General features: G+C 43.3%; 1 protein-coding gene across 2 annotated transcripts in view; it reads right to left on the bottom strand.

Moving 5' to 3' along the window:
• The window catches only part of LOC126407643 (A disintegrin and metalloproteinase with thrombospondin motifs 20), a 109746-nt gene that overhangs the window by 57235 nt on the left and 31886 nt on the right, over window positions 1-20625 (bottom strand). For both annotated transcript variants that reach the window (XM_050072720.1, XM_050072722.1), the window contains 6 exons: window positions 17975-18116; window positions 17174-17278; window positions 5112-5257; window positions 4604-4785; window positions 2779-2915; window positions 1018-1135 (listed from right to left, as the gene is read on the bottom strand). In XM_050072720.1, the coding sequence (XP_049928677.1) occupies window positions 1018-1135; window positions 2779-2915; window positions 4604-4785; window positions 5112-5257; window positions 17174-17278; window positions 17975-18116 (830 nt within the window). The remainder of the gene's footprint in view (window positions 1-1017; window positions 1136-2778; window positions 2916-4603; window positions 4786-5111; window positions 5258-17173; window positions 17279-17974; window positions 18117-20625) is intronic.

The raw sequence follows: 20625 nt of genomic DNA on the forward strand, positions 1-20625 counted from the left end.
AGACACGACCTTTAAAGGAAAATGTTCCAATGCTGTGTCACTTCAATGGTCAGTAACTTGGCGGTTACTTAGAAGACTTGAGTTGTGACTTGGATTTTACCCCACAAGATAAAAAAAGAAACTTTGGTTTAACCTGTAATTTCAGGTCATCTAGTCTGGTGAAGAAGGGAAAGAACGATAAAGACAAAGATTGACGAAAAGAAAGCAAAGGGAAGAGACAAAGGTAGAGACTGAGAAATAGAGAGACATCAAACAGAAAAGGACAAAAGGGTGAAAGACAGAAAGACAGGCTTAAGACCCAGGAGCAGAGGGATATCCTGCCTGGGCTGCACTCCCACTTGTGTTTCTTAAGGTCTAGCCAGATTTCCAGGGCTGAGCTCAGTGCCTGGTTTGGTTCAATACAGTCCTCAAACCCTGTACCCCCAACAGCCAACAGAGTGCAGAAAGAAAGCAGATGGATAGAGACGCTAAAGCTCAGCGCCAAACTAATGCGGAGTAAACATGACGGAGGCCACACCCAGGGCTTTTATTCTAATGCTTCTGCTGTTTTGCTGCCCAGACCTAAAAAGGATTGGATGCAATCAGCAGTTGGCCCGCACTGAAGCACCGCATTAAGCAGGACAGTTCAAAGGGGTGATGTCAGGTTTGTGTTTGCTATCGAAAGACCTGACAGGGTGAGATCGCCGTTTTAATCAGTATCTGAAGCTTTGGAGAAGATTGGTGCTCTGCGTTTTTCCAAATTCGGCTGAGGCACGTATCGTTGCTGAAAATCAAGCTTAATACGTTTAAACATATCCAGACATGACATCAGCACCTAATACACGCATGCAGCATGTCAGCCTTGCAGCCACGTGGCACTGAAGTCTTTCTTAGCTCTGCTATGTTTACTGCGTGTCAGATATATCATAGATCCTCCGCAGAGGCTGCTGACACACAGTATGTTTAATAGCAACACCTTTTTTTGTAGAGAGTCAGCTATTAGTGTACTGTGCATGTAATCTGAGCAGCGGGACTTACCGTACTGAGCGTCGTTGAAGGTCCCTGCCAGGGTTTTGCACGATGAGTTGTCGCCGCCGCACACTCCACATTTGTCATTCCTGGCCTTTGAGTTGAGAACGTGGTCACAGCCTGCTTGCTGTGGAGGGACAGATGAAGAGAAGATAGACATGTGTGACTTATAATGATGTAATATGACATCCTGTACTTAAAGGAATACTTCACCCCCAAAATGATCATTTGTTCGTCAGTTACTCCCCTCCTGTTACGTTGAATTCATGAACAAAATTTAGTTTTTCTTGCATGCCTCTGCAGTGGACAGAGGATTTAAAAATTGACAAAATTCTCAATGAACTGATGTCATGATATCAAAACATCGGTATACAAACTCTCACACTTCTTGTGCAGTATAATCCAAGTCTCATTTATCTGGTACTTTCCAAACACATGCACTCGCCAAATTCTTACTACTTCAAACACCTCCATATAAAGTTGGAAGGAAGTGTTCAGTGAATATGCATGTGTTTGGGAAGTACTACACATACGACTGGATAAATGAGACTTGGATTATACTGTACTAGTTACAGTGTTTCCCACGTAATTAGAATCCATGCATGCCATTTTTTATTTTCTTTCCTGTGTGTTGTTGTGTATCAGTCTGTGCACACGTTTTACTTATATTTAGGAAGATATTGTGCAGCCCTAGGTCTTTGTATCAAGATTCTACATGGTGTTATGAACTTCCCTGAGTGTTTTATGTACATTTTTAATAGCCTAGTGTCACACTCAGTTTTCCTGTGTCATGGGTCTTATTAAAGTGTATTATAGAGCTCATGAGTGTCAAGGATGTTTCACTCATTTGGATGTTTCTCTGTGAGGAAACACATGACAGAGGAGTTTTTACCAGAGGTTTTGCGGGTCCATGAACAGAGTGCAGGTGGAACTTTTTTTCCTAAGCAGCAGTTTGTGGAGTTTTGAGTTACAGGCTGGATAACTGATCAGTCGATCCAATCAGAGCTGACCAGATCAGATCGATTAGAGGAGTAGCTCTTGCAAAGGCGAGTGAAACCAAACTTTTGGACCCAGTGCAATGAATGGATAAGTTTTACTTTTACGGTGCCTGACATTCTGCTGTTCTACCAGCGCTTGGAGTACACTCTGCACTTTGAAGATTTGGAGCGATGAATGGTTTATTAATTCCGAGTATGCAACTAATGAATGGTCCAACTCCAAATATAGAAAACCAAAACACGGCGGCAGATGTTTTAATCACGGCAGGTCACGACAAATAAATAAATGTCTGGGAAACCCTGACTTGTGTTTTGATCTTCGTGTGTTGAGAAACACGGACCCTCATGACTTGAATTCATCAAGAATTTCCTTTTTGGTCTCTTGGTTAACCAGGGAGCTTGCGAGAGAAATTCAAAGTACTCCTTTAAAATTATAAGTTGAAGCTGTTTTGAACTGCACATTTGCAAGCACTGTTTCACCTGGACACCATGTACTTGACAAATGCAGGTGTTTCTGATTATGACCTCCAAACACTTCACTGAAAACTCAAGCTGTATCCTTTCCAGTAATTACAAAACGTGAATCATGTTAAAGTATGAGCAGGCAGACAGCGTCCTGCAGCAACAGCCAAAATGTAACACTGACACACATATATGAACCTACATATCATGATAGCATGAGAATAAGTTAAGACTACGATGACGCTGATGCTGGAGCTTGTGTGTGTGTGTCTGTGTGTGTGTATGCACAAGTTCATTATAACAGACATACCCTGCAGAGGCCTTGAACACAGATGTCGTAAGTATCTGGCCCACATGGCGTGCCGTCGATGACGCGGTCCTTCAGCTGATAGTACGCCATAGTCCCAGCAACCCGGCAGAAGAGCTTACAGCGATCCTTCATTAGTACTGCATGGAGAAAGAAAACAAACTATGGAAAAAGTTGGACTACAGCTCATTAAGTTAATGAGATTAATAAAATAGAGATCTTGAACAATAACAAGATAAAAAGCCTCGAGATGACTTGCACGTGCTGATGAAATAAAACTAAACATAACACTTTTTTGATCTTGTACCTATTTAAATTGTTTTGCAAAGTTCAGAGTCACTCTCTGGCTTGAATTGCCAAATTTTTATCCATTGTTTGGAAGAATCACTTTGTATCTGACAGTGCACTGGCTCGGGGGCTTGGCCTGTTTGCTTGTACAGCATCAATTAAATGAATGAATCACTTGCAGTAACTTAAACATGGTGGTCTTTGCCAGATGGTAATCTCATGTAGCCAGGCAGGCCATCTCAGGAAGGAATGAGATACGACTGCAGGAGGGAAAGCTGCCAGGAGGTTCGTATGGAAGGGCCGTGTGTCACTTTAATGTTGCTGTTGTTTAATGTCAACTTAAAGGGATACTTTGCAGATTTTCCACCAGCTTTGTATCATTACAATGTGGGTAGTTTGTGTAAATGAACTGTGGTAAATGTCCAGCGCCCAGATCTCCCTGCTCATCTCTCAGCTAAAATCTGCCAGACGACGCATTTTATGTCATCCAGTGGTTTTTTTTACTGGCTCTAGGGCTGCTGCTTTGACTACAGATTGTACTACTGCATTTTTGAATGCCCACCACAGACATAAGGAGCATAGAAGTGGATTGAGATAGAGAGTCGCCCTTCTCTCTTGCTTTCTCTCTTAAACTCTGACCTTACAGTAAACCTATGCAGTGCTGATCAAATATAAACCAAGATTCTGTAACTGCATTGCCTATTGCCTTAAATGTCTTCAAAACATATTTTAGTAATGTAATTTGAGAATTTGTGAACAGGAAGTGAGCACTATACTGTTTCCTGTGTTGTAAAAAGACTGTAAACACAGAGATCACATGGTAAAACTATGCAGTGCTGATCAAATATGAAGACTGACTGCATTGCCTATTTCTCGCCTAAAATGTTTTCAGAGACATATTTTAGCGCACTGTTTAACTGCAATTCACAATCATTTGTTACCAGCCAGCCACCATAATGTTTCCTGTGTGAGAACGGCCAAGTTCACATTACATCACCCACCAGAGAAAACTTTTTTTAGTCTGGTATGGTGCAACGCTTTGTGGTTGATGTAGGTTTTCTACCGCTTCAGCAAAAGCAAATGTCACATCCTCTTTTTTCTGTTTTCTCTGGTCACATATTGCAAATTTCAAAAGTATTTTATCTTTGCATAGGCCGCAGTTTTAAGACCATTTTTACAGGGGTGGAATATTTCTTTACGGTTAACCCCATGGGTGTGCAAAGTATGACATAGAAAGGACACATACACAGATGCGTACTCTACCTTACATATGCACCCACTCTATCTTTTCTCCTAATGTATTCAAAATGCATTACATTCAAGCGCAGTAGACAAGCATTATGATTTTTCATGTTTGGGCCTCCCTCCTACACACAATGTGGTGGGCCACATTCAAGTTAAATGCATCAAACACACAGTATCACTGGCTTCAAACTACATTGTATAGTCGGGTGTAAATAGTTTCCATCTTTGATGTCGTAGCTCAAGTTACCGCAAGACATTCAAATTACATGCTTTAGGATGACACTGGTGTACTCACTGCCACTGTACTTGGGGACCCAGCGGACGGTGGGAGGTAGACCGTTGATGTTGAAGTGCTTGCCATCGAACTGAGAGCACTGCTCTTCGCGGAAATCCTTCCGTCCTCGCGGACATGGCTCAGTGTTGCAAGAGCGGAACTTCATCCTGCGACCCACACAGAACTTCCCGCCATTTCTGGGCCTGGAGTGAGACGAGACGGATCACAGGAGCACTACACTTCTACACTCCTTTCAGTCTAAAGATCATGTTTGCTCTTGTTTGACTGGTGCTTTATGACTTCAAGCCCACACTGTTTACTTTTAAATTCACACTACAGAAACAAGCTGTTGCTTTAAATCAGTTTGAGGCTAACTGAATCTGACATGCAGATTTATTTCTCACTTTAGCTTGTTTACACCTCTCGTTCAGGCGTGACTGCTTGCGTTTTTACTGCTTCTCTTACTGGTTTAGTCTTACACATATTTACGGTCTGTAATGGCTCTGATTGTCAAAACTGTCTTCCTTACTCAGGGTTGTTGCAGTCTCTGGAGGTGCTCCGGGTTCCTCCACCACAGGACCTGGAGCAAACACTGTAGGGCCCCCAAGGACCCCACTCCCCGTGGACTGGCTGCAGGTCCAACTCCTTGTTTACACACATCCCGTGTCTGCAGTACTGCATGTGAATAGACACAAAAAAACATGACTGCAACTCCTGCAGACGTGAAGACAAACACAGACTGCAGAATTAGTGCAGGCACAGCTGGGAGTGGCGTTCCTCTTTGCCTTCTTAATCCTCCGTTTAGATCTCAAGCTATATCTTAAAAGAAATCCTAATTCAGCTATTGTTTACCCTTAAGGAAGGCCTCCAACTCCTCCAGCTGTCCAAAGAGAAATGGGAGAGGGAGGGAGCGGCATGGATACAGACAAAAATAGAGATAGTGGCAAGGAGAGGAAGTGTCAATGAGAGAAACCAGAAACTGAAATGTGCAGTATGTGCCACAATAGTTTTTTTAGTGATAGCCAAACCTCTAATGCATTTGTGGGTATTCTTTTTGAGGGGAGCTAATTGCTCGGCTCCTACTCTGTTCTTGTCACGTATCCCTACCTTCAGTCAGAAGTGCCAAACCTGCAGTTCCATGAATGGCCACTTGAGGCTTGATGCAGACGCATTTAATCCCCATAGACACCCATGTTAAAATGCCCATCTTTACAGCACCAATAAACATGTTTACAGCCTGGTACAAAAACAGGTTTTGGTCTCTATAGCTAATTTCACCCTTTATGACAACTGCACAGGAGGTGAATTTTTAAATAACTTAACTGTATACATTGCATCAAGGCTTAAAGTTATGCATATTCAAATGCGGGGCCACTTGAGTTACAGGCTGTCTGCGAGGCGTCGCTACAGTGTATGAGTCAGATACACCCCTCGTTCTTCCACAGCTCAACCCTCTCATCCAAATATGGTCACGTCTGGCAAAACCTAAGATGGCGACGGCTGAAATGCTTAAGTCGAGGCTTTAAAACGGAGTCCAAAAACCAATAGGTGACGTCATGGTAGCTGTGTCCATCATTGTATACTGTCTATGTATAGAAGTCTCTGGTGAGTTGCAGAGATTAAAAGTAAGAAACGGCAGTGTGAGTCTCACAAGCTGTCGTATTTTATGTAAAACATAGCTGCTCCACAGCCTCTATCTTTGCACAAAGTCACACTGCTTTTCACATGAGTCCCCTGTTTCCAATAAAGACTATAAGCCTGATGCAACACATTGATATAAATGGTCTTGGACATTCAACACAAAAGTTTATAAGAAACATATCGAAATGAAAACTATTTGCTCTGCCAGAGACAATTGAGGATATCCAGACTAATTCTTTGTAAATCATCTTCAGCTTGCCTTGTCAACACAAAATTACATAATATCTTTCATACAGCAGACCCACTCTGACAAAGGAAATAAGGTGCCTGGTATCAAACAGTGTGTACCCATGAACCAACCTTTGCCAAGAAGTGCTAACACTGCTTTCATAAGCAAAGCACGGCAGGCCCATTTCCCTTTGTGTGTAACCAAATCCCCTTCTCAGTGACTAAGATATCGGAGGGTCCTGTTCACTGAAAGAATGCAGGACAAGACGGCGTCTGTCTGGGTACGTAGCCCGCCGTCCGGGCACACAGGCACGGGGAGCAGTGGCACCGTGATAAGGAAACTCTAGAGTTGTGATAACAAGAGGAACAAAGTTCATTACTGGCTTGACATCAGGAACTACCTTCTGCTGTTCAGCTGTCTATCTCCTCAGATGCACAGTTTTAAACCCACAGAAGGATGCTCTTTGCAGACACCTCAGTGTGTTCATTTTCTTACAGAGTTTGGTCCCTAAGGTGCATGCACAAGTTGTTACTTCCATTGCCAGCTCTTTCCAGATGAGAAATGCAACTAATATCATTTTAACTGGCCACTCTCCCAATCCCCAACAAGACATTTAATCCCTGCTCCAGATCCAAAAAGACTCTTGAGACCTGAGAACAGAACTGTGTGATATCCGCTTCAGTGAATTTTCATAATCACGCTAATAAACCAGGGAGGATATCAATCAAGTCATCTCCTCAACAATGGCAACTCTGACCTGCTTTAACATTAATTCACAACTTGCAGCCATTACCTCTGGTGAACACCTGCAAGTGCAAAGTCATTTGCGCAAACACATGTAAACATACAGAGAATTTGGCACGGCTGCCTCTACTATCCTGGCCTAGTTTGCATGTGTGTTTTACACACTTGCGGGTCTAATGATGGAGTGTAAAGTCTGCGCACAATGACAGACAGGTGTTAACAGCTGCAGGGTAAGGACTAAACAAGCCACAAACATTTCCATAATGTGGACCTGGTTTGAGTTTCTTCCTGTCTGGCTCCACTGTAAATGCAAACCGAGGGCACTGATAATTTTGTTGGAGCGCAAACAATGGATTTAGAGAGCAATTCAAATAAAAGTCACTGAGAGGAATGTGATAAAAGATCCACGAGTTGAAATGACTTCCACACCACGAAAAGGCAAACAGGCGCTGGTCCTTGTTGGTTGAGCAATTCTTAAGAAAAAAGAGCTAAACAATTGGAGTTCAGAAAATTGTTGAAGAAACACATTTTAAGACATTTTTCCAGAGTTTTCCTTTGACACAACAAAGAGTCTCCCTTCCCTTATAGCTCTCACACCCCCTTCCCCCAACCTCAGCTTAAGGACTGTCAACCGGGACCTGGGCATCCCCTCTATACCTCCTCTACACAGCCACCCATCCCCCTTATCCCTGTATGGGAAATTGCAAGGGCCATGCAGGGACCACCGCAGTGCAACCAGGCGGCAGGGCCCGAGGAACTGTCAAACACAAGGCGGACTGTCTGTCAGAGAGGACCAAAGCCTGTGTAAGCCTCTGAGGCATTCCACTCCCCCCGCTGGCACCCTGTGTTTACAACCGTTTTGTTTGGCTTGAAAAGGTGATGTGGGTGAAAAGAAGAAAGAAGGAAAGGGGGGAGTGGAAGGAAAAAAACATCTGTGTGAGATGATGTATGTATGTGTGTGTGTGTGTGTGTGTGTGTGTGTGTGTGTGTATGTGTTTGTGTGCACATGTGCGACTGTGTGTTAAGTGTGAGAGTGATTGCTCAGAGTCTGGAGGCATCTGGGGGCCACGCTCAATTCCAATTAGCCTCTCTTTCCGAAGTGCACAAACACACCCTTGGAAAACGTTGAGGTGAAAGGCAAAGCTGGAACGAGCACCGAGGACACCGGCAGTCCCTCTCCTAGAAAGACTGTCAAAATTTGCTCTCAGTTGGGTATGTGGTGAGACATTTGAAGGTCTTGTGAGAGGAACCTGTCCAGCTGTGACTAGCATGTGTTTCAAATTAGGAATTCCACAAAGACACACGCTGACTCACCAACTCATACCAAGACATGTGCATATGTGCAAACACATATCACATGCATGCATTTAGCACATACTGTATCTAAATATGATGCACACAGGGAGGTGCACATCATACCTTTGCCTCTTTCAAATCACAAACCGACAAAACTAAATAACCAACTCAGCCAGTAGTCACCAGCATGCTAACCCTGACAGTGGGAATAGTATCTAAGGACAGCAGCATCTGCTCCGAGCTCCTCAGCTGGCTGCTTTGGAAGTTAGTGCCCTGTAATTGCCAGGAAACTGTTGCAGAGAGCACCTCATTTCTGAACCCAAGCCATACATCACTGCAGGAATGAGAAGGCAGAGGACTGATTTAAAAAGCCCTCCGCTCTTTCATTTTAACACGGCCATTTCCAAAAGGCTTCACCTTTCATGTTGCGGTGTCTTTCTCATGGCTCTCGGTTCGGAGTTCACTTTGACTTTGGCCTGTTGGGGGTTTGCGTCTATGTCTCTGACGAGTCCTCTCCACAATGCACAATCAAAACAGAATGCAACAGGAAAAAACTTGAAACATCTGGAGTCACCTGTGGAGCAACATGGACCACGGCTGCGGCTGATATTCAATATGTCATAGCTCACTGTTGCATGTTGTATAACTTGACCTGGAGGTGAGAGGCGATAGAGAGCCATGGAGCTATACGGTAGTACGCGATTATCTGCAAAGCTCTCTCTGGGCGGGCAGGGGACTGGAAATAAAATGACAGCTGTTATTATAGACTGGATTTACACAACTTATTTCTCAGCCAAGGCGTGCATGTCTTTCCCTGTTAGTTCCATATTTCCTCTTTCCGTTGTGTTGAAAGGGTGTTAAGACAGGAGGAAGAGAGATGACAAGAGGGAGGGGAAGGTAAGCAAGCGAGTGCAAGAGAAACAACATGATGCAACTGTGACCCCAACCAACCTCTCTCTATCTCCTTACTTTGTTTCCTACCCTCTTTTTCCACTCTCTGTGATCCCTTCCTCCCCCACATCTTTCCAAGAAGTGTAAGGGTTGTCATTAGAGTGAATGAGTGGTTTGGCCCTGTCAGCTGTTCCATTCACGTGCACTTCAGAGACACTTTTACTGATGGTATTTCTAACTTAAGATCTCTTAACAACTGCTGGGACACACATACCTCTTTTAACCTTATAAAACTTGGCTTGATCAATATTTTTGGTGTCCTTTGTTGTGATGAATCCATGGAGAATTATTTTCCAGCTCTGCTGCTCTACAGAAATTTTTTGCCTCTTTTAGCTCATTATTTTGCTTGTTCATTTATGTTATATTTTTGGTGACATTGGGCAGCACAGTAAGCTGTAAGCTCTGGAGGTGGGACCAAGTCATTGTTCCGCAAGTCACAGACGTCAGCTCTATGCAGAGCCTACACCATAGCCTTCGCATGTGGCCTACGCCGTTGTGAGCAGTTATAATTGTGCAGTGGTGTGTCTGTGTTACTCTGCAGTTACACCTCCAAAACACCAGTTGGCATCGGGGTTTCGTGAAGTGCTGTAAAGTTTAGTCCAAACACACATTAAACATGGCTTAAGAGAGACGATTTCAAACACAACAAGTACACAAATTGGCTTCACTATAACTCGCCGCATTCACAGACAAAGCACTTGTCTTCTGTTGGACACATTTTCCCCACAAATACAACATGCTAATGTTTTTAGCACAAGCCCATGGCATCTTACATTGTAAAAATTAGCCTAGCAGCTAGCAGACTTTTCCTTTACTCATATGAAGCCAGGGAGAAGAGCAACATTTAACAAAACTAACAGCTCCATTACAGCTCACAAGGCTCACCGACAAAACAACTGTCTTATACTAAACACGTTTTCCACACAAATATAACATGCTAATGTTATTAGTGCCAGCCTATGGCATTTTACATTGTGTGAATTAGTTTAGTATAGGTAGTAGAGGAAGATTTCCTCTACCAATATGAAGCAGAATAAATCCCAGATGGATAAATCACACACAAGACTTCTAATGCTTTTTTGTGGGGACTTTATTGTCTTCACAATATCTTGTTTCTTATCTGTGAAATTAAAGTAACTAAAAGCTTTGTTTCCACTGAGGGAAATAGTTTCAACTTACAAAAATACACAGGAGGTCTGCGTCGCCGCAACGTGTACTTATATTTCTGGGGAAGTGCACGTCAGGCTACAGTGTAGGGTACGGCATTGATTTGATGCAGAAGTGTAAATCCCACTTAAGTCAAAAGTCTTTAGGTTTAAATCCCACGTAAAGCCTAAAAGTAAAGACTCACATGTCCCAAGTGAAGTCCCAAATAAAGTGCTCTTTACCAAATGTAACTGCATTTTAACAACAGAGTACTAATATGTTAATTTACAAAGATCATGAATGCTTTTTAAAATTTTTATTCATTTGTTATAACAAGTTTGTTAAAAAGTTACTTAGCTGTTGAGCCAATGTTAGCTAAGCATTACCTTTAAATGACATGTTTTAAATCTTTGGGCTTGGGAGAAAGTTTCAAGTATTTTCAAGTCAAAAGGCTCAAGTCCAAGTGAAGTCATGTGTGTTTAAATCCAAGCTGAGTTTTTGATTTTGTCAAGTTGAGTCTCAAGTCACTCGAGTCTGACATGAGTCCAAGTCATGTGACTTGAGTTCACACCTCTAGTAAAGACAACATTGACACATGGTCGCCATATGAAATAGAAATGTTGCTCCATGTCTGCTACATGTGTGAATAGGCATTTGTTATAACTGCTTTATAAGGTGCATCATATGTCAGGTGTAGTGTGAATTTCAATTTTGCAATTATTTACACATTCTGCAAGTATCCAATGAATATATCACTTTGTACACAACATTCATTTATATTGATAAATGACACCACACTATAATCATTCGAATACAACTTCCTCCTTCAACACAGCCAGCAATGAAAGCTCCACTCACTGGCTACTGGACAAAGTAATTCCATCACCGAACGTGGCGAATGCTAAAACAACAATCCTCTTGTTAGCCCAAATCCACAGATATGTCCGTGATGATGGCAAATCAAAGTGCCAACATCCTGCAAATATCCAGAGATTACCAGAGAGTGACACTGATACCAGTTCACAATCCAAAGCTCCGGTACAGGCGCACACACACAAACACAAACACACACCCCGTCCCCGCATCGTACGACAAGTCTGTCAGGCTGCCAGGGCGCTCCAGCCAACACTCACCGCCTCCGCCAACAGACTCCATTCTGCCCTGGCTTCACTTTTCAAGACCTCACTATCTCACTTTAATTGGCTGAAACCAGAGCAGGTCGTCATTCTTTTCTGAGGAATGCTCTGGAAATCAAAAACAACTTCCCGTTTATTCACTTACACTAACCACTCAATTAAGCCCCTATTAAGAGGATCTGGGAAACTTTTTAGGTTTTACACCTGAAGAAAAGCTCAGCAAACAGATGTTAAAATCAATGAAATTAAAAAACACTTAATTATTTATGTTGCACCAAATTCCCCAAATGGCAAGGGAGCTTTCATTCAAAACCACATTCAAAATGACAATAAAATGAACAAAACTGAGGACAATAAGAACTTTGACAACCAAACACCACAGTTTATTTAAGCTCTGTCTCCACTTTTTTCCCTCCGCCACCCACTGAGAAACGTTGGTGAGAAGCAGAGATCTTAAAATGGTCGCGATGTGGATACAGGGCTACGCGGTCTCTGGCTATGGCTTGACAGACTCTTATTGCCCATGCTGGCTGGCCACTAACAAACACCCATAAACACACACGAGCATGTGTGCCTGTGCGTACACTAACATTAAAGGGAGGTAATTCTGCAAGAACAGAAATGCAACACACACAAAAGCACTACACACAATCAAAACACACACACAAACAGACACACAGACGCACAGGCAGGATCCTTTTGAAGAGTGAGAGGGACCGAAAAGGGGGGGAGTAGGGGAGAAAGAGAAGAAGAGAGGATGGAGGGGAGGGAGGGTGGTGGCGGTATTTATAGACAACAAGTGATGGGATGCCCTCGTTAGTGCATGGCCCACTGAGCCAGATGACAGACGCGCCGCCAAGAGGTCATGTGACCGCATTACTCACTCCGGCGCCCTGTGAGAGGGCCCGTCGAGCAACAGAAAGGGAGCAGGAGAGGGAGGAAGTGGAGGAGCAGAGAGAGTCAGAGGAGAAGGGGAACAGAGGGGGAGAAAACTACCCATGAACCCTGCAGTGCCCGTTGCCCTATTTCAGCCAAGCTGTATACAAACAAACTTTTTTTTCACCCTTCATTTGGAGGACGTGCCACTTTTGGGGCGCTGACCTCAATTACCCGATGCGGTCACAACTCTGTTTCGTAACCAGATAGAACAAATACTCTCCCCAGACATCGCAGTCACAAGAGGTGACAGCTCGTCGTTCAGAAAATTTACTTTTTAGAGAGATGACGTTTCCCGTGTAATTGCTCAGAATGACACGGCGGGCTTTGGTCTAATGATAGGCTTCCACAGAGATCTTTAAAGGGGAGCTGTGGTTGCTAAGACAATACCTGCTGCTAGTTTCCCCCATAGAGGCCATAGCTGTAATCCTCTAGATCTGACACCCCCCACCACACACACACACACACACACACACACACACACACACTCCCCCTCAGGGCTCTACAAACACCTCAGAGCCAGGAGCTCGACCCAAGACCCTGTAAAGCCTTAGACCTGAACCTCATGACTTCTTTGAAGAAAGAATGAGAAAGGAGTCGGCAGAAGAGGTGAGAAGGTGTCATGGATGCAGCGCATTAAGAACGACGAGGAAAAGAGACAGAGAAAAGCCACAGTGGACAAATTCAAGATAAGCACCAAGAAAGAACAATACAATACTGATGCAAAAGAATCAGGAAGAATCATCTGAGTTTGCAGATTATCTTTTGAGGCACGCGAATGTACTCGCACACAGACATACACACAAACACACCGTACCAAAATACCACATAAAAGAGCTCTTGTATGGGCAGGTGAGTGTTGGTGCAGGGTCCTCCTCTCTTTTAACTCACACTACTTCAAACAGCCCCCTGCATGCACATGAAACTGGGCCCTCAGCACTACAAACAAAGGTGGTGCCTCCACTCAGACACACAAAGAAATGAAGGAAAACAGTTTGTGTATTTGTGCATGTGCATGTAGCAAAACAACATTTAAAGGTCTATTTAGCATTGATGTCATATTTTAACAGCAAAATCATTCATGACAATTGTTTTTATGAACCTGCAATAATGCTAAAAGGTCAGCAAACCACACTAAATCTTAACTAAAAGACTATTTTGGGCCTCAGAAGCTCATTTTTACTGTTTTTGTGTTTTTTATTTTCATACGTTTTGTTAAAGCGAGGATTTTCATTGCCAATGACTGTTTCTTTGTAACTGTTGTGTATATGACAATAAATAACTTGAAATTTGATCACATAATGATAACACATCTCATTATATCTCAACAACTTTTGGATGGACTTGCATGAAACTTCACAGAGACCATCTAGCCCCCGGAGAGTGAATTCTAAGGGCCCTGACACATCAAGTCAACAGTCAGCCCTTGCTCAATGCTGGGTCCGCAGTGAGCGTCTGCCTACTTTTTGCGGTGTGCCCTGCGTTGCTGGCACTAGTTGGCCCTTGTCAACTGTTTTTTAACTGATTCAGCATGCTGAATAAGTGTCGGAGCCGACGCAGCCCATCGGCGAGAGAAATCACTCTGACTGGCAGTTCAGCTCAGTGCATGAGAAGACAAACGGAAGTGAGGAAAGTAAACAAATGACTAAAGTCAAGAGCTCTTTAGCAAAAACGCTTCGTAACTGTTTTTGTTACAATTTGCTAGCAAACATCTGTAAGCGTTGTTAATGTGCGAACTGGCTAACTAGCGTCTTGAAGCCGTCCTGTTGCTGTTCCGGTTTCCCTTTTTGGATGAAGAATACCGACTACCACCACCTGCTAGCATGGCAAGTTATCTCCTCCTCTTATGCAGGTGCAGAATGTACCTGCTGGTTGGCCACTGGCGGTGTGTTCAAGTGCAACTTTATGGCTGGGACAAAGGTGACGTGACGCAACACAACCTTTGTCGTAACTAGTTCCTTGTTGCTGGTTTGGTTTGTCTGGGGCTTAAAGGTTTTGGTGATCCCCTGACCTTCCCTCGAGCACCACCATGAGGTTGACATTTCTGGATTTTCAGTGAAATGTTTTGACAATTATTGGATGGATTTCCACAAAATTCAATACAGTTATTCATGTCTCTCAGATGATGAATTCAACTTTTCATTTAGCACCATCATCAGGTTAAATTTACTTTGTCTCATACTTCATTATATGTTACTTGCACATCTAAAAAGACACCCCTTTTAAAATAAATTTAGCCTGGTTTTAACTCAGGTCTCTGTGGACCTGCAAATTACCAAATCAATGTTTACTGGGTTTCAATAAAGACCAGACATCTATTGTAATCTAGCTTAGTCAGCTCAAATTGGGTTTAGGGTTTTTAGCTTATTAAAGCAAACCACTTTGTGTGATTAAACTAACAGTGTTTCTCCTCAAGTGTTTCTCCCACATTTGGGCTGAGAGCGGCATGGGAGCTGCGATCCCAGGACCATTACGGTTTAGTCTGGTTGTTGTGGTTGGATTAAGATGTTAGCTATCCCCTGTTAACCTCTCCTCACTAGACAGGGCCTGATCCAGGACCTAACATGGTGAGGAGGGAGATGGAGCCAGATGAAAGGATATGAGGGATATAAGACTTACATGGGCCCACACTGCAAGAGACTCCTGAAGGGCAGAAGGTTAAGGAGAGTAGAGAACCCTCCCTCTTTCTCCCTCCCTGATGCATGTTCCGAATGCTAAACACCAGCCCACCACATCCTCATCCCCCTGCACCTCCTCCTCGCTCTCCTCCTCCCTCCTCTCCTCCCACCTCCTGCGCTGCAGAATCACTGATGTGAGGTCTTTTGTGAAGAGCGCTGGCTGGCCTCAGCCTGGGCTCTGTTACGGCCTGACCACTGACCCACTCACCCGCCTTTTAAAGAGGTTTTAGGGTCATGGGTTCACAACAAGGTGACTCAACTGTGAACGGCGGGTGGCATCCTCTTTCAAAGGGCCCACGTCTTCACCTTTCCCTCTCAAGACTCTTTCTCCCTCTTCTTCGCCCCCTCTGTCTCTCTTTTCTTTCCTCTTTCTCTCTTTCCCTCTCTGCCCCCCCCCCCCCCCCCCCCCCACNCCCCCCCCCTCCCCTGCAGCCCGTCTTTCCATGTATCCTCAGTGACTGACCCGCCGTCTCAGCCCTAATTAGCATAGCATCCCAGAGCGAGGAGAACATGAAGGCTAATGGGGGTTGGGGCCCCGTAACAACACTGAGGGTAAAGCTTCAAGTTTCTAACTAGGGCCATCACCTGACCACATTTACATGGGTTTCTGCAACCAGAATGCAGGCAGGAGAGTAATGCATGATAAATTATTCCTTTTTCTTGGTAGAGGAAGTGAAGTAGAAGGGAAAGGCATCAGGATTCAGGGCAGCGCTGCATGGGAGGTTTGGCTTGTGTCAGTAATGTATTTTGTCTGAAATACAATGAGGCCAGCTTTAACAACAACGCTGATTAGGGAACAGAGGAAAAACATTCACTGTGGAAATACGGTGATCCGAAACAAATACTGATCTATATTTAGGTTCAAAGCTAACTCAGTCTGCTTTCATGATAGCTGCAAACAATTCATCGCTATTTTCTTTTACTCTGTGTCAAATACTAGTTGGGTGGGCTTAACTGCGACAGGATAATTAATGTGTCAATCCAAACTATCAAATGAAGTGAAGAAAACATTTTGGTATGAGTTAAGGAGAAGTTAGAGTTAAGTTAATTTTGTAACTTATAAAAATAAACTGTGAGCATTTTCCAACAATGTGACTGCAGCTGCATTGAGACCCAAACCTCCACCCCGAAACTGACAGGCTTTGAACATCAACTGCAGCACAAGTGTCATCATTAGGGCTGCCCGCTTATAGTAGACCAAACGTTAGTTGACCAGAAAGGTCATTAGTTAGCAAGAATTTATTGGTCACTTAGTCAAAGAAGGAGAAAAACAAACAAACGTGAAACTGTATTAGTAGCTGCGCCTTGTTGAAATAAATCAAAACCTATATGACTGGACCATGTGGGAATCTAATTTGGAAGGACAGACACAGGAAGCGTCCACGCTCAGCAGTCAGACAGGAGTCAGGTTAATTTCCAGGGCTGGTACCTGCTGTTATTCCACAGGCTAGTTAATAACATGTCCGGCAGGAAATCCAAAGTGTGGGATCATTTTGAGAAGGTGAAGGACGAACCCAAGGTGATATGTAAACTCATCTTCATTGGTCGACTACAAACATGACGTATCATCTGAAACATGTTAGTAGCTACATGCCCATTAGCCACTTGTTTATGTTTTACAAAGGGTTTAACCTGAGCAATGCCATACAACAATAACAGCAATCATGTCACATATATTCTAAATGGTTCAACGAGTTCAGGTATCAGAATTTGTATCGGGAAGGAAAAATACTACTTGAACACTTCTAGAGTTAATAAAAAGCTTTAGTATAAGACATAAACCTTCTATGATCTGCTCATTAAGCACCACAGAGCCACATATGGACCAACTTACCATTCCATGTCCACAGTCGGTCCCATCAGCCAGTGGCATGTGCTGTGTGCGACATCCTTTATGGTCCCCCTCTGCACTGGTACACCACAGCCTCTTGCACTGTTTCTGCAGGAAAAAAAATAAAGCAATTAATCATATTTGTCTGAACAAGAAAAGAGCTTGTTTATTGCGTGAGAACACAAGCTTCCAACATGTGCAAAATACACTTATAACTAGAAATGTTTAATTTATTCGATAACTTTTGATTTCATCCAGCTGACAGCTGAATTTAACTGCTGTTTCCTTCCATACTGCCTCTTTCTTTTGGGAGGAAGAGTGTGTGATTGCAGACCAAAACATTGCTGTTGGTTTCTTCAAACGATTTTTCAGTCTAAGTAGCCGGGAACTGACACTTTCTTTTGTGCTTCATTGCTTTCTAGACATGTGCAAGATGCATTTTAAAGGCCCGGCATTGGGTTTTAATTAGTGGTCGTGCAGTCAACAATAGGCAGAGTTTATCTGCCCCTTTTTTATGTTGTTAAACTGCATGTCACACATTCCACATGGGAATTTACCATGAATGTATTCCATTGAATATTACAATAAAGAGTCATAAAACTAAACCCAGTTAACTGTCTGCAGTTTCATATCTGTTGGCCTTTATGGAAAACTGCTTTGCTCAGATGTCTGAGGGTTCATTAAAACAAGGTTTTCTTGTACATCTGAGCAGATGACAACCATTTCAGATCTATTTCCATCTGAAGTCTTAATTCTTCACTTTTTTAGTGTGGTTTTGTTCGCTTTGAAAGCAAGCCAACTTACCATGTAAGGGCAAATTTGGGAACCGGGTCCAAACATCAGTTCACACTGTCTGTTGGCATTGTAGATTTGACCAGGGAGGAGGGTCGGCAGCTCGTACGTCCTGCCTACAGGTTCATCAAGAAGGCACTCTCCATAGCCGGTGCTAAAAAACAACAACAATGTGTGTACAGTAGATTAAAAGGAAACCACAAAACCATACAAGTGTCCAAACAAACAAGTGTGCACACAAATACACATGCATGCGCCAGGCCAAGTTTCACGGTATGAACATTTTCAGGATAATCCAGTATTTTCTGACGCCAGAAAGTGTCAACACATGTCATCTCTTTCATAAAAGCAATGTAAACTATTTCACTGTGTGTGATCATCCTCAGATGTGTTTTCCCCTGTGGGTGGTCTGAAAAGTTACCTAACAGAGAGACTGACACCACTTCCCCTCAATGGCCTGTTAGTAAATGCTGTCACTATGAAACTGGAGTCAGGCGCCACTGACTGAATAAAACAGCATTCTGATACAGGCAGAAAAGGCTCTGCATACGAGGTGTATTTGTCTTCACAGAAGAAAAGCAAGAGAATTTGGAACCATAAAGCTCCCTGATTAAGTTACATAAATTGGTGCCAGCACCGGCATTGCAGCATAATGACAGATTGTGCTGTGTATCAGCCACGCCCTGAGCCATGACACAGTAACAGAGACAACAAAAGCACAGCTGGACTGAACGCATGCACCTACACCCTGCATATAAAACCATCAACCTTTACGGTCATGAAAAGGCACAAGTCAAACATGTTAGCAGAGCGAGCCGAGCCTCAAAGGATCTCTTCCTTTTCTTGTTTACTTTTGAGAAAGGAAACTGGCGGATGAGACATGTACAGATGTGTAATTACACAACATGTCTGCGCTGCGCTGACAAATTTAATCTGGGATCGAGCTGCTAAAACACCTGCTCCATACAGCACCAGCTGATGTGACAGGCCGATAATTACACAGGATTATCCTGAGTTACCGTCACTTTGTTTCTTTCCCCTTTCATTTCCAGACATAATGTCAGAAAACTGGAGCAAACAGCGCTGGGTGGCAGGGGAATGAGTGCATGAGATGAATAAACCTGCAGTTGAAGATACTGTGAATGAAAACTTTACAGCAGCCTGTCAAAGAATCGTACAGACAGTCCATATTACAGCATCTTTCAGCAGTTGGTCATCTGTCTAATCAGTGTCCTGGAACCTAATGGAATGATTATTAAGACCGAGACAGACAGACAGACAGACGGAGGGAGAAGGGGTCACTGTGGTCATTTTTTAAATGAAACGTCTACTTTTTCTTTTTTTAAGAATATTGGCTGCATGCGATTCAAGATGGCGAGGCAATTCCTCTCTGGCAGCAGAGGAGATCCCACACCTGGCAGCCATTGAGAAACTTGAAAGTGAGTTTATTTATAAGATGACTTATAGTTGGCTGTTTTGCGCTTGTCATAAGAGACTAAACAATAATAGTTTCCATGTACACCATACTGGGTTTCCCTGCGCAAACAGTGCAACAAAGTCTGCTCATATGTCAGACTGATGGTTTCTGCAGAGGGAATGACACAGAGCATCACTGCACAGTGCTTGATCAAACAGCGCCAAGTAAACTGCAACAATACTGTCATGTCAGAGTCTTGTCGCTGACAGCATGTATCGATTACTGTACAGGAAGATACAGAAATATAATGAGAGAGGTTCAGTTGAATTTGAAGGAACATACTGAAAATAAAAATCCATCTTGATTTTATTAAAGTCTCCCTGTGCTCAAAAACGTGCTTTTCTTCTGTTTACGTCTCCTAAACTGAATTATCTCGACTATACAGACTTGTAACTGGGCAAAGTTTGTCACTCAAGAGGTGTTTTTACATTACTCTACTGAAGGGGGGCAGTATCGTGCATTTCTTTGAAATCTAAGATATTAAACGTACACCGGGCAGCTTGATTAGGTATGTCACTAATACTAAAGCCAATCGGGGGTAAGAGACTTTGACACCAGGCCCGCGGGAAAGCTCCTCAGCCTTGCAGCCAATGTTTCCCAGTGGCCACTTACTGTATTGCAGCGAAAAAATCACCTGCGGCCCCAACAGGACTTTGCCCATAGGCCACCACTATAAAACAGACGTCCGTAAATCTGTTGACAGGACACCTTGAACTGCAACCAAGGTGAGCTATGACTCTTTTTATTATGGATTTTTGATCCATGGTTAATTCGAAGGTTTTATATTTGTAAAACTCTAAAAATCTGCAACATCATCACGATATAAAGTCTATGAGCCGAGCAGGGCCAGCAGAGGAAACACTACTGCACATTTTTAGTGGGCCACATGCCGTAGAAGTAAACCCTGAGGCTTTTTTTGGCGTATGCACCAGGCGAGTAACTCCACTGGAATGAATATGCGCCATCTTGGGATTCGGTATCTAGTTATTATTATAAATCTATGTTTGACATAGAAGCGGCAAAGAAATCTGACACCTGTCAACTTGTCAAAGAGCAAAACTTTTAATTTAGCATAGTGACAGTTCTGACAGCAAACATGGCACAGTGTGCAGTTTTTGGATGTAAACCAGACCCTGGAGCTTCCTTCAGATATCTACAGAAAAACCCCATCACAGCAGATATTGTA

This window comes from Epinephelus moara, chromosome 20, assembly GCF_006386435.1.
Source record: "Epinephelus moara isolate mb chromosome 20, YSFRI_EMoa_1.0, whole genome shotgun sequence".
NCBI lineage: Eukaryota > Metazoa > Chordata > Actinopteri > Perciformes > Serranidae > Epinephelus > Epinephelus moara.